Source organism: Malurus melanocephalus, unplaced genomic scaffold (genome assembly GCF_030028575.1).
Source record: "Malurus melanocephalus ecotype Western Australia unplaced genomic scaffold, MMel_1.1 scaffold_40, whole genome shotgun sequence".
Classification (NCBI taxonomy): domain Eukaryota; kingdom Metazoa; phylum Chordata; class Aves; order Passeriformes; family Maluridae; genus Malurus; species Malurus melanocephalus.
In genome coordinates this window covers 98,769-113,018 of record NW_026623272.1, presented here as the reverse complement: position 1 = coordinate 113,018, position 14,250 = coordinate 98,769, and the positions used below count along the sequence as shown (strand labels likewise).

General features: G+C 40.5%; 1 protein-coding gene across 4 annotated transcripts in view; it reads left to right on the top strand.

The window, feature by feature from the left end:
• Nucleotides 1-14,250, top strand: part of NUP93 (nucleoporin 93) — a 77,010-nt gene that overhangs the window by 60,779 nt on the left and 1,981 nt on the right. For all 4 annotated transcript variants that reach the window (XM_057364554.1, XM_057364557.1, XM_057364553.1 and 1 more), the window contains exons 10-21: nucleotides 943-1,100; nucleotides 2,572-2,737; nucleotides 3,524-3,617; nucleotides 4,687-4,878; nucleotides 5,114-5,240; nucleotides 5,353-5,425; nucleotides 5,752-5,796; nucleotides 7,223-7,339; nucleotides 7,966-8,084; nucleotides 9,974-10,091; nucleotides 10,466-10,549; nucleotides 11,260-11,388. In XM_057364554.1, the coding sequence (XP_057220537.1) occupies nucleotides 943-1,100; nucleotides 2,572-2,737; nucleotides 3,524-3,617; nucleotides 4,687-4,878; nucleotides 5,114-5,240; nucleotides 5,353-5,425; nucleotides 5,752-5,796; nucleotides 7,223-7,339; nucleotides 7,966-8,084; nucleotides 9,974-10,091; nucleotides 10,466-10,549; nucleotides 11,260-11,388 (1,422 nt within the window). The remainder of the gene's footprint in view (nucleotides 1-942; nucleotides 1,101-2,571; nucleotides 2,738-3,523; nucleotides 3,618-4,686; nucleotides 4,879-5,113; nucleotides 5,241-5,352; nucleotides 5,426-5,751; nucleotides 5,797-7,222; nucleotides 7,340-7,965; nucleotides 8,085-9,973; nucleotides 10,092-10,465; nucleotides 10,550-11,259; nucleotides 11,389-14,250) is intronic.

Genomic DNA, 14,250 nt, shown 5'->3' with positions numbered 1-14,250 from the left:
GCACCCTCCTGTGGCTTTTCCGTTGTTTGAGCTGCTTTTAGGACAGCAGGCTCTAATTCCTTCTCTAGAACTTTTCACTAAGAAAATGGGATATAGCAGACAAAATTACTTTTGAGTTCAGATCTAGTCCCARAGCATGGTGGGTGCTCAGTATATTGAGTTCTAAATTCTAGAAATTATGGAGTCTTCTGATGGTCATATTAGAAATCAACAAACAAGAATTAAAATGCATTATGATGGTTCATAGCATTAAKTTAAAAAGCAGTAACTTAATCTCCCTATTTTGCTTTTTCTGCTTTTTTTTTTTTACATTCGTTATAAGATGGTGAAACCAATTTTTTTAATCACCAAATGTGTAATGAATTCATCTGAATTGTAGCCTGAAYCTTTTATTTAGGAATCTGAAAAAAGCCCTTCTTACCTGTATGTTGTAGAAAGTGCATAGTTGTGCATCTATACAATTTTTGGGTAGGCAGTCTGAGTTGAAAAAATAGATTTAAAAGTYAAATGAAGAAATAATAAATTATAACATTGGAGAGCACACAGCTAAGTCCAGCTGTCTCTTCCTYGCCTGTTGAGATCAGTGATTAGTTTGGTATCTTTCTGTTTCATTAAAAATGTTTTTAATACCTTGGTGGCCTAATCCAAATCCATCTTCTGCGTGGGGAGGATACCATATGCTAATTCTGGGATTCTCACAACCTCCCCCAGAACTTAAATCTGGGTAAGCAGAAGAGAATCTCACCTTTCACTGCTGAGATGTGCAGAGCTTTCCCAGCACTTAACCCTTGTGAGCTCTGGTTTCCGTAACAAACAGAACTTTTTACCAAAATTAGAGTGTGGATATARGGGCAGAAATAATGAATGAGGCAAAGGATAAAGAAAAATCATTCAAATATTTTGCTTTAAGAAAAAATGAAGTATGTCATACTTTCTTTTCAGGATGGTGAAGTGGAGGGCCACCCTGTGTGGGCACTGATTTACTACTGCATGCGCTGTGGAGATCTGACTGCRGCCATGCACGTGGTGAAACGGGCACAGCACCAGCTGGGAGAGTTCAAAACCTGGTTCCAGGAGTACATGCACAGTAAAGACAGAAGGTAATTGGGAGCTAGGAAGGATCTTCCTGAGGGGTGGGAATTGCTGGGGAGTAGTGAAATAATCARTGGCTTGGTAGAAATATAGGAAGCTCAGGTCTCTTCTGGTGGTGATGACTGCCTGGTGTTTATGTTATCTACCTAAATTACATGTAGAGGTTTGCATATYTTAAGTTGTGCCTTTGAAGTCAAGAAATCTCAGTAGAGAAAGAGTTGTTTAAAAATATTCAAAAATTTGCATTTCAAAAATAATASAGTATGGTGTAGCTTTACTTTTCTACAGAAGGGTATGCCCAGTGTAACAGTGGGATATGGCATGCAATAGATCAGATTTAATCTGCTGTCACGAGTTCTGTATCTTTTTATTTCCCAGTTGCTTATTTTAGCTGAATTTCCTTTGAGGAACATTTTTTACTACACCTGTTTTCATAAGAATGCTACACAGGAAAAGCAAACAGTATTTGTTGGAGGCCTTCGGAGACCACACTCTCACATCTTTCTTCTGCTTATTCTCCTTCAGTTTTTGCTGTCCAGCACTACACAGAGGCCATTGGCCAAACTGCTGCTGATGTGGTTGCTAAGTAGTAGTGCACCCTGAGGTGTGCTCTGAACTCCACAGTGGTTTTCTTTGCTATCTTTCCACTTGTAATTAATGTAAAGAAAACAGAAACAGAAAACCCCAACAAACATACAAACYAACAAAAAATAACTAACCAAGCTAACAAAATAAACTGAAAGGATAAAAATCCAGGTGCCATTTCCTGAATATTGTATGCCATGATATTCTTCTATAAATCAACCTGCTTTGTAGAGAGTGTCTGGGAGTGCTCATTATGTCAGCATTGTTCCAGAAACCTTATTGAAGCTTACTGTCACTGTTTTCATTACAAATACTTTTATRAGATACAATATAATTGATTTATTCTTTTTTATTGTAGATATGACAAAGTGCTCTGCCTACAGATTTGACAAACAATGCCTTAGTCTAGGAGAACACTTTATAGATTAAATTCTGTAAAATTCTCAACAAGAGGTTGCAAGAAAAAAAGAATGACAAAGAACATTATAACAGTGTTTGATAATGATGAAAGTATCTCTCCTAAAAGACCTTATGGTACAATGGCCTGCTCACTTGTTAGTTACTAATACAACGACTTCCAAAGATGTTGTGAGCTCTCTTTTTTCTGAAATGATGCAATAGCAGAGTCAGACTAAAATAGCTCATCTGCCATATTATTAATGTACCCCCCCATATTAATGTATTTTCTGTAACTTTAATTATGTGTTTAAATTCATATGTGCAAAATTTTTGYTTATAGACATGAATAAAACTTGCAAGAAATACTGACCAGTGTTTACTGTCATCATGCCTTCGCTGTGGATATGCACCTATTTATATTGATTTGTATCCAGGTTTCCTCATACAGGGAAAATGGSTTTCATGTCCTTTCCTTCAATCTTTTCTTTTCCTTAGACTGTCTCCTGCCACAGAAAATAAACTGCGTCTTCATTACAGACGAGCTCTGAGAAATAACACTGACCCCTACAAAAGGGCTGTTTATTGTATTATTGGCCGTTGTGACATTACAGACAACCARAGTGAAGTTGCTGATAAAACAGAAGATTATCTTTGGCTAAAAGTAAGTCTGGTGTAGGGGTTGTGATGTCTGTTTTTTCCTTTTTTTTTAAGAACAGGTCTAAATGGTACCACATTTCTCACTGCTCTGCTACCCTTCCTGCTTCTAAATTTGGTGTTTGGCATCAACGTGGTGCATGTGACTTGACCTTGATGATAATGCAGGGCTGGGAACCTGAATCCCGGGGCTGTTCTGTTACCCTTTGTAATATCAGGTGTTAGTTTGGGTACAATTGTCTTTGAAGTGTCATGTTCATTTGACACTGATCTTTGTCAACTGTTTCTACAAGTAGAATTAGCTTGCTGCAGTGAGGATTCTTTAAATTCTCTGTCCTGCCTGGATGTCGGAAATGTCAGTGTCAATTGACCAAAGGCAATGCTGTCAATGTGTCTGTTGTCTGAAGTCCTTACAGTTCTGGTTGAGGGCATGATTGACACTGGTTGGTACCTGTTTCTCTCCTTTATCAGAAAAAGGGTGATAGAATGATGTATTTCTTAATACTTTGTTTGTGGCAAAAAATGCTGCTTGAGAGTGTTCAGACTCCCATCATCAGAGTTTGCTGACWTGGACAAATATGGAACCCCTGGGTTATATCTGCATGGATTTCAGCTGTTGCTGCATTAGGCATCTTTGCTTCCCAGCAGTGGATGGAGCTGATGTTGTGACTAGATTCACTCTCTAACCAGCTGGTCAAATCCTAGGAGGAGCTCAGATGGAATGAATATCTTAAGTGCATTGCTGGTGCAAGGGGAAATATCTGTACTTCTCTTTTTTGGATGTGTCTTTTAGCTGAACCAAGTGTGTTTTGATGATGGYGGCGCAAGCTCCCCACAGGACCGACTCACCTTATCACAGTTCCAGAAGCAGCTGCTGGAAGACTACGGTGAGAAACCACAGAGTGATCTATTACTCGAGGCTTTTCTTAGGGCACTTTGCAGTTGTTATTACACAAACCCCAGACTGCACAAAAACCCTACAGCTCTCCATGAGTGACAGGCATCTTCAGGGTGTCCATGGACAACTTCCTTCCCTGCAGTCATGGCAGACTTCAGGAACTCATGATGAACGAGTCCTGTGTTTTCCCAGAATTCAGAGAGTTAATACTCATCTGTGAACARCTCTTCTGCTGTTTCTCCTTTATCCATTGATTGTGCATTGCTTTCTCTCACCCTGAATATGCAGAAGCCCTTTAGCAGAACTTCCAGTTTTGGGAATACAGAACAGAAAAGCAATCACTACTTAATGTAGGCATGTATTTCCAAGCTTTTCCTCTGTGTGCATCTGATGTTAATTTTTCTTTCCTTAAATTAGTATTTTAAGTAAATTTCTGGGAACCCAAGTCACAGTTCTTTCGACATCAGAAAGTTTTAAGAACATCCACAGAATACATTTTCCTGTAATTGTCTTCCAGTCAGTCAAAATTAAGTCACTTGGACTTGTCCAAAACATACCAAATTTGATTCTCCAYAGCCTTCTAGTTTGTAGTATCACTCACACTCAGATAAAAATATGTGGGAAAGAAACATTATAAGCTACTGATGGTGTCATTGAGTAGAAAACCCCAGGTTTTTAACATTATTTGTACCACTTGGCCTAAGGATAAATGAAGACTAAAGGTTGTGGTCTTTAGAGAATGTATTGCAGTCTATCGGAGTTGATGGTTTGTTGTCTGTAAAGAACAAAGGAGCTTTGCTGTTTATTCTGTTTCACTTTTTACATAAGTCTTTGGGCTGTGGTCTTTCGTGATAAATTTACAGTGGAGCAGTTATAGATGAGCCACTGATGTATGGTTAGGAATTCAGTTTTGTGTGCACTGTTTCTTTTGTCTGGCACTTAATGAATAGTAACGATACAATGGGGCAGAAAGCATTCACTGACAGTCTTTGACTGCAAAATCATAAAAATGATGTGAAAATGCTCCATGTGTTGTTTTTTTTTTTTTTTTTTTTCAGGTGAATCACATTTTGCAGTGAACCAGCCACCGTTCCTCTACTTCCAAGTATTGTTCTTGACAGCACAGTTTGAAGCTGCGATTGCTTTTCTTTTCCGGACAGAGCGCTTACGTTGTCATGCTGTTCATGTTGCTTTGGTCCTGTTTGAGTTAAAATTACTTCTAAAATCATCTGGGCAGAGTGCACAGCTATGTAAGTCCTATTTACTTTACAATAAAGGAATATTTTCTGAGCCCTCAGAGTACCCTGTAGAAACTTCCAGATCTATGTGACTGATGGAACAAATAGCATTTCTCAGAACAATCTCATAAAAGTTAATTGTTTTAGTTGCATTAGGGCTCTGGATTATGGTTGTGATTAATTGGAGATGAAGATCAGAGTTTTCCTGGCATTAGCTTCTCTGACAGTGTTGTTTCTGACATTGCAGTAAGCCATGAAGCTGGTGACCCTCCTGGTGTCAGACGTCTAAATTTTGCRCGGCTTTTGATGCTTTACACCCGTAAGTTTGAATCAACAGATCCAAGGGAAGCTCTGCAGTATTTTTACTTTCTCAGGTAGGAACTAATATATGTCTTTAGATTTTCTYGTTATTACTACTGCTTCATTATTCCTATCTGGAAAATTCTCAGAAACAGGAGTACCTTCCTCCTTCTCTTTCTTTTGTAGGAATGAGAAGGACAGCCAAGGAGAGAATATGTTCTTGCGTTGCGTTAGTGAAATAGTAATTGAAAGCAGAGAGGTACGTCTGGCATGTTTTACCTTTCTCAGTTAAACTGAAATTAGTTTGTTCATTGAAATCTTTATTAGTTGGGACAGTCTTGTAGTTGCTTACTCTTTCTGCCTGATGCAGACCTAGGTGGCAGAAGGTCTCGCAGTGACCTTATGTTTAACGTTTTAAYCATATCTTTTTGCCTGTTAGTTAGTTACAAATACTTTTGACATTGGTCACTGTTTTTCATTCCATGACTGTGTCTTTGTACTTGATAAATAAGTTATGAAATATGTACATTTCATCTCTATATTTTTGTTTCCTTTTTTTCTTACTTCTCATCTGTGCGGATATAGTTTGATATGATTCTTGGAAAGCTGGAAAAAGATGGTAGTAGGAAGGTGAGTTCACAATTTATATTTATATTTTACRTAAAAAGTGCAACCTATGCATGATTTCCAAAATAGTCATGAGGCTATCTTACTTCTCTTTGTTTTTCACTAGCCAAATTATTACTGTGTCTGAATACATTCAAGTTCTCCCAGTATGGGTATTTTACAGAATAATCTGTGACCTGCCCTAACAGAAGGCAGGTCAGGAACTGCAGGGCAAACTGTGTCCCTCTGGTCAGCTGGTGTAACTGAAGAAGGAAATGGCATCAAGTAACTTCAGTGAGGTCAGAATTTTGTGTTCCCAGTAGGAAATGGAGTTTAGTTTGAGTGTGTGAGTGTTCTGTTAACTGAGGTGTGCATGTGAGGTGATTTATCTTCATTCACCTCACAGAGCAAATGTATTGCAACCCTTGAAAAATCCTTGCAAGTAAAGGAGCAAGGGTTAACACCAAAAGCATAACCACAGCTGATCTGACTTTCATGTAGGTGAGGGTGAGTATTGGATCAAAGTTGAGCTGGTTTTAGATGAGATGGAACTTACTTCCACTGTAAAAGCTGTTACCTAAAAGTAAAAGGTAAGATGACACAGTCAAAAGATAAAGGAAACTTTAAGGTTTTACCTGCAAAGAGGAGAGTGCATGTAAATGATGAAAATTTTAGATAATCAATGAAGTTTTTCTGTTTGGTGTGACAACTTTAGAAGATTTCTGTGTAAAGCACACTGCAGAATCACTTGCATCTTTTAATCTTAKGGCTCATGCTGCTGTCAAAATAGGGGTAAAAGTTATTTCTGGCAGCAATTTCTTTTAGGTGCTTTATTTTGTTATTTCAAAAGCAGTGAGATTGCATACAAGGGAGCCAGGTTGATAATCTTCACAAATATTTTGTTCTTTTGCACTTTGGTGTGAAATCAGCAATTTTAAGTATAAAATAAATTCTTCTAGATAGTCTTATTTTGGCATCCTCAGCTACAGTAATTTCCATATGCTGTTAACTCTTTCCTCTCTCTCATTCTACATGCTCTTTTTTTTAATTCTTGTTGCCCTTTCGTTTATCTGTGTGAGATTTCGCTTGCAACCTGTCATGTCAGTATAAACAAACTGCATCCCTTGTGACCCTCGAATGCTGAAGTCTTTTGTGTTTTATTATCTGTAATGTGTCATCAGCAATTAACAGCTCAAACTCTGAGTTATTTTATCTGGGTCATTTTGAAGGAGTTAAAAATCAGGGATGTCTCAGTGCTGACTCCATTTAGGAGAGAGTCCCTCTTGCAAGAGCTCATTCTATTTTTAATGTCTCACTTTTGCACATTCCCATGGAAATGTACAGGCCATTCTAATCATAAGCCAACATGTAAAATATTCATTGCCTTGACAGAATATTCTGAAGTGTTTGAGCCTTTTGATTCCTCTTCATTTTTGTCTCACCTGTTTAGCCTGGAGTGATAGACAAGTTTACAAGTGACACAAAATCCATTATTAACAAAGTGGCTTCTGCAGCAGAAAATAAAGGATTGTTTGAAGAAGCTGCAAAACTCTATGACCTTGCAAAGGTATGTCTTGTGTACTGCCTTTAGTATGTACTTGGTTCACCTTTTTTCCTTCCAAACATTCTCCCTATGATTAGGAGGTTAAATTTAATCTTGGAGATTGAATTGCCCTTATTCAAGCAGTTTATTTCTGCTGCTGGAAGAACAGAGCCGTGTTCTGCATGAAGAGATGTTTTAGTTAGCAAATCCAGATGGATTGTGCTCCAGGGATTGTGATTTAGGACGTTGTGGCTCTTGATCAATGTGCTGTTTTGAAGAGAGTGCCGCACGCATGATTTAATTTTGTCTAGTGAAGTTATTTACCTGGAGTGCACTCTTCCAATTTCAGAGATATTGAACTRAAGTCTAAAATAGTTGGGCTTTATACTAAGTACTCTTGTTTCTTTTGAAATAAAAGTGGATACAATGATAATCRCTGTTTTAGAGAARAACTAGGGGGAAATGCTTTTTCTCRTGACCCAGCAGCATTATGTTGCTYGTTGCTAATGTGGTCTTCACTCTTYATGGGAGGCAGGTGGCTCTCGGCTTGTGATGGGCATCACTGCATGAGAGTTTTCTGCTTTTTYAATGAGATTRAGACACCAAGTTCCATCATGCTCCTTTTATTTGTGTACCTTTAATGCAAACAGAACCCTGACAAAGTTTTAGAACTGATGAACAAGCTCCTCAGTCCRGTTGTTCCTCAGATCAGCACTCCCCAGTCAAACAAGGAGCGGTTGAAGAACATGGCCCATTCCATTGCTGAGAGGTAAGACTCAGGTTAGGGCAGGACTGGGTGATTGACCTCAGCCTGACCTGGCACTGGAAGTGCTGTGGGTATTAGTTCCTGAAGTTGTTTCTGCAGGCTGGACTGTGGCATCCACAGCAGTATATTTAGAAAGACAAAGAAGAGGTCAGAATTTACCCTGTCCTGCTTGTAATGGCTTGCAGTACTGAAACCAGAAATCTTCAGGGGCAGGTCAGGTAAATTTGAGAAGAAGCTTTATCTGTAGGTGAATCAGGATTGCCAGCTGGAGATAGAGTACGTTAAGGAGCAATAAATATCATTAATTGTATATTTTTTATTATTTTTAAAGTGAAATATTGTAACAGTCTCAGAGTCGTTGCATGCAATTCACTTGTTTGAAATAGTATTGATAGAGCTGAAACACAGCAATGGTTCAGGAGCTGTCTGAAAACCATTTTTAACTGCTGCTGTAATGAAAGCTAAAAGGAGAATATTTAAGATTAACTGTGTATGGCTAATGCAAGCAGTGGACCTCATTTCTACAGSCTGTTGTATTAGTCAGGTACTGTGTGGTGTCCAGAAAAGAAAGGAAGCAACTGAAAAGAATGTCTCCTGCAGTGTCTGTGTACCARTTAGGATATGTGCTTGAGAGACATCGTTGCTTAAGATTCATTASCAGCTAGAAATTAGGAGTAACCTGATTCTGAAAGGCAGTAGTTGCAAAATATGTCCATTATTTTTTAAAATTTCAGCTTTGATCACAGTGGCTGCAATGGTCAATTCCTGTATCCTACTAGAGCAAAATGTGGATACCTGTGAGAAATGCCTTACTGGTTTTAATCAACCATTGAGCTTCAGAGAATAAAAATAAACCAAACCACTTGCTGGCACTTTGAAATAGGGAAGAAAAATACAAAATATATTGATTTCCATCAGAGGCCTTTGCCTTTCTTCTTTTGACAAGTGGCATTTGCCAGTCACTCCTAGCAGCCTTTCCTTCATTTAGCCAGGCTGGGATCGAGTGAAAATTGGTGCCGTATTGACTTAGTGAGAGACTGATTTGGTGGCAGGCATKAAAGAGAATTAAATCTATGGCTTGAGTTAAAGCTTCAGCAAAGGCTGTAATGGGCTTTGGTTTGCTACATGCTTTGATCTGTCTGAAAGCACTAAACACTACTGCACAATAATGCCACTTCACAGCTGCAGACTGGGGTGATTGCAAAGAGCAGTTCTGACTAGCACGTCCTCTTGCCAGTTAAATRTAAGACAGGGTTTTTCCTTGTGTACTGTCCTGCAGACACTGCTGTAGGGATGCAACRTTCCTCCTGTGTGTTCTTGTGATGCTTTTGGAGCAGGGGAGACACCCAGCAAAAAGGGCAAGAGGTTATTTGGCTTCCTCATCTGCAGCACCACTCTTGCTGTTAAACCTTGAGGAAAGAGCCTCTTTGTGACCTCATGCAGTTGGGAATGAGAGCAGCAGCCCTCCAGTTCATCCCATAGCCAGTGAAGCTCCCAGCAGCATGCAGGAGCACCTAATCCTTAACTTGTTGCCTGAAGCAGGCAGTTGTGCTGGAGGATTGCTGTAGAGCAGCGTGTTCAACAWGCTGGTACAGAGCTTGCCTTGCAGGTCTCTGCTGCCTGGCACTCTTTCCCCACGAGTGTGGGAAATGTAAACWTTTAAAAGGAAACAAATGCTAGATTTGATGCAGAACTAGAAGGGATTAAAAGTGTTTTTTTGAAAGCCACAACCTGTGAATATTATGCCTCTGGGTTAAGGAAAATGAAAGCTGTCCTTTGTTAAGTGCCCTCTGTCCTTGAGTTTGATGTGTCTCCACTTCCAAGAATTGCAAGGGCACAGTTAGAAACGGTTGCCATTTTGCACAATAAAATTGTAACACGATTTCTTSCAGGTACAAAGCGCAGGGGATAAGTGCAAAGAAATCCATTGACTCCACGTTCTACCTTCTGCTAGACTTAATCACATTTTTTGATGAATATCACGCTGGTCACGTTGACAGGGCCTTTGATGTAAGTTTCAAGAGTTCTGTTTGAAGTGTAGCCTTCCTAATGCCCTTGAAAGCCTAGAATGTCTCAAATAACATCACTTTAATAATTGTATTTAATGACTTAGAAGGGACTGCAGTGTTACAGGAATTWAAAAAGGTGTTTCTTCCCTGTTGCTTGATAAACAAGAATGATCTTCTTGGAGCTATTTTGTAGACATTGAACAAAATATTCCTCTTGCAAAACAAAGTGAGGAGATAAACCAGTAAATGACAATGAATTTATTTCTCTTGAATAGAACCAGAAGCATTTCATTAACACTTCAAAAACACACTTTACTGGTATATGGTACATAGAATGCTGATGATCTGTCCTGATTCCTGCTTTTCTTTTTGAAGATTATTGAACGCCTGAAGCTTGTACCTCTTAGCCARGATTGCGTCAAGGAGAGAGTTGCTGCCTTCCGGAATTTCAGCGATGAAGTAAGTAATGTCTTGGATTTAGCTTCCTAAAGCCCTTTGCTTTGTTAAAAGGATCTTAAAACTTTGTCATCTCATCATTCTTATTCTTGAGCAGAGAATAAGGATGAGATTGTTTTGAATTCATACAAGTAGACTTTTGGCTTGCAACGTTTTCTCCTTAGTGCTGCTCTTTTGAGCAGAATTCCCTACCCAGAAATCCTATCTCCATTTTGAAGAAGGTATCTGCAGATCTGAGCCTCCCTCAACTTGCTGAGTCTGATTCAAGAATTCAGAATATTGAAAGCTTTTAACTTGCTGGTGACTTACTTCTTCTGTGCTCTTAATGGTCACTTAGCATTTGTAGGCTGTTTGTTTCCTTCCCTTTAAATGACAGGAATTAATGCATTTGTGTATTAGCAGAGGAAACATAGTGGGAGGCTGTTACTGGTCTTGAACTGCTTTAACTGGAGGGTGACACTTGTTTTTTAGGGAGTAGTTGTTTGTATTTGGGTGCTTTGGGTTTTATGTGACCTGCTGCTATCAAACATCATTGTGCAGCCATTGGGCATGTCTGTCTCAAAGCTCTGGGTGTTTTTGCTGGATGRTGCAGTCATAGCAGGGGTAACCATTACATCTATAACTGTTACAGGAGTCTGTTTAGCAAGGCTGATGGTTATGTCAAGCTGCTCTTTGCTGCAATGTGTCTTTTTTATTCACCCTCCTTTGTGTAGATCAAGCACAATTTATCTGAGGTCCTGCTTGCAACCATGAATATTTTATTCACCAAGTATAAGAGGATGAAAGGCACAAGCCCAGCTACTCCTGCCAGACCCCAGCGGGTAATGGAAGACAGAGATTCGGTAAGAATAATCTCCTCACTGTCTGACAAGTTTTCCTGTACCTGTTCCCCTGGTTTCGAGTAACTGTGAGAGAGATTGGACTTCAAGTAACTGTGAATCTCTAATGGTCTTGGTTTTGGCTTGCTCAGTTACTTGGAGTCCTGTCCAGTTATGTAGACTCAAGGCTGGTCTCTGATGCCTTCAGCTTTGTGTAAAGAAAGATTGGAACTGGATGATCTTTAAGGTCCCTTTCAGCTTAATCCATTCTGAGTCTATGAAGCTGCTCTCAGTGACGTTGAGTTAATGGAGATACTACACATATGTATTCACCTAGTAGCAAGAGAAAACAAGTGTTCACTTTGCTTCTTAGTGGAATCTTAGATAGTAAAGCAAATGGGGACAATGCAGTGTCTCTAGGATGGTTGATRTTGCTGGCTTGACAACTGAGCTGTTGCTTTTCAAGCACCTGATTGCCACTCCTTTGATTTGAGTAAGTGYCCATTTCTGATGGAAAGGCCTTCCTTGACTTTTCCCCTTGGCTTCCTTCTGTAGTGATGCAGGCCAACATTTTCCAAGTGTTCTTGGGTGATGCACCAAAGATGCTTGATCACATCCCCTTGGTGAACACCAGCACTGTTCTGCTGCCCCTGCAGTGGAGTGGGCAGCAGTGCTTGTTCTGTTGAAATGCATGACAACAGCGGGTCTGACTTCACTGCTCGAGCTGGTCAGAGGCATTTCCCCAAGCCTCTGGTTGGAGMCTCCACCTTCAGCAAGCTGAATAGGCAGCGTTGAAACAGCACAGCCAGATTGGTGAGCACTCATCTGCCAATGTGCCAGGCTGAGCAGAAGGGTTCTCAGCTTAACTCCAGTCGGGTTTGGTCTTGTAACTCTTAGTAAATGAAAGCTGCTGCAGGCACTTGGAAACCAAGGCCAAACCATTCATCCCATCTTAACAGATTAGAAAATTAATATCAACTCCTTTTGAGAGTGAARACCAACTTGGGCCACAGCCAGCTTTATTCCAGGCTTTAGTTAGCTGTGAAAGTGCCTTTGATCTGTAAATTGCAATATTGGTAAAAGTCTTAGAAGCATTTTTAAATTACACAGAAGAATGAAAGGCTCAGGTAATGGTACAGCTTTTCTTTGGGGCACAGCCTGTGAGGGCTACRGGATCCTGCCTTTGAGCCATGCTTGTACTCTACATCAGCAGCAGTGGAGGCTACTCCCACCTTGAACTCTGCACGTGTGAAGAAGTCCCAGGCTCACACAGTCTGTTACATTCTGTGTGTCTTCACAAGGTTGGCACTGAGCAAACAGCCTTAGCTCCTCGCTTTCCAAATTTGCTATTTGTTTCGGTTTTGTGATTTCAGTCTTACGCCTCGTGTAGAAGCCTTTACTGTTTCCATAGGGGTGGAGTGCTTCAGGTGTCAGCTCAGGATGAAGACCGTGGACTGACTGGGGCTGGGATTAGCAGCTTTGCTGGTTTCTGTGGAAGGAAGCCACCATGATATTGTATCATATCCACCSCTTCATAACTGGGCTCTGCACTCTGGGGCTGTCTCAGTTTTGAAACTGCTGTCTCAGCCTTGAAAGTTTTTTTTTCCCAAGCTTTAAGTTTTGTTAATCAAGCTTCTGGCCTTGTGATGGGATGTCATGGCAGCGGGATGTCAGTGATGTTGGGAACCTGGGGTTTCTGAGTCACAGATCTCTGGCTGCTATTGCAGTACAAGCTGTGCTTTGCCATCAGAGGGGACAAGTGTCCACTGCCTCTGCTGTCAGGGAGGGGATAAGAGGACAGYGTGTGACTGTAGTGTCACAAGGGACCATAAGTCTGCTGATGTAGRATTAGCAAGAGAAGAAACCTACTGCCCTATAGCTCCTGTCTGCCTAAAGGTTTGCATATGCAGAAAAATACCAGGCCTGGGCACATGGAAGGTAGGGTAAGAATGGCTTTAGCAYGTGTTCCGTTTTTCTTACCCTGAAGAATTTCTTCCAAGACTTCAGGAGCAGGGAATCTAGATTGTTTCAGGTGGGAGGCAGCTTAGGCAATTTTAGTGGTGGGAGGAAATGAGGGCATTACAAATGTGAGGAGAGAGGTGTTTTTTCAGCAAAATCTCATTCACCTGGACATAGATGGCCACCATGAGCTTCAGCCCGTGGCGTGTGACAAGAATTTGTCTCCTGAACTTCCCTGGGAGAAAGGCAGCTTTTCCATATTTTCTGGGGAAGCAAATTTATGGGGAAATCAGGCCCTTTCAGAAGTTTTTAACAATCTCAGCACATTGCCCAGTACACAATGAAAGTGAAAAATTACTTTTCCTTGAATAGGTCTTTGAAATCCCTGTTTTTTCTCTAGACCCATTAGAACCAGCAGATTCAGATCTCTGTTTATCAGAGGGAAAGAGAGTAGCTGTTTGTAACTCTGAGGCTTATTCCACATAGCAGGGAGCAAGCGTCCCCCAGAGAGGAACTCAGAGCTTTTGAATTTGCTCTCTGATGCCAAGCATTGCTCTGCCAACCATCCTGAGCAGGATCCTGCTGCCGTGGGTGGAACTTTGGCAGGAACAGCATGGACCTGGCAGCAAGGGCAGGATGGAGAGGAGTAGTACTGCTGGAGYACCCCCTGAACCCAGTAATCTCTCTGCTAAACATCTCCTGTCCCACTTCAGAGGTGAGCTGGACTTAGAGAGGATCAGGTTTAGAGTTGGAGCTGGCATTCCTGCATTGTGTTTATTTCAGAATGAAATCACCCAAGCTATGTTTTGAGTATTTTTTTAATGTATATAATTAATTAGTTTTGGGAATGAGGGAGCAAAGTCATATCCCACATGGCCTGATCCATTTTGTCAGATTTCAGGCAGAGATTTCAAGGAGCCCAGCCTG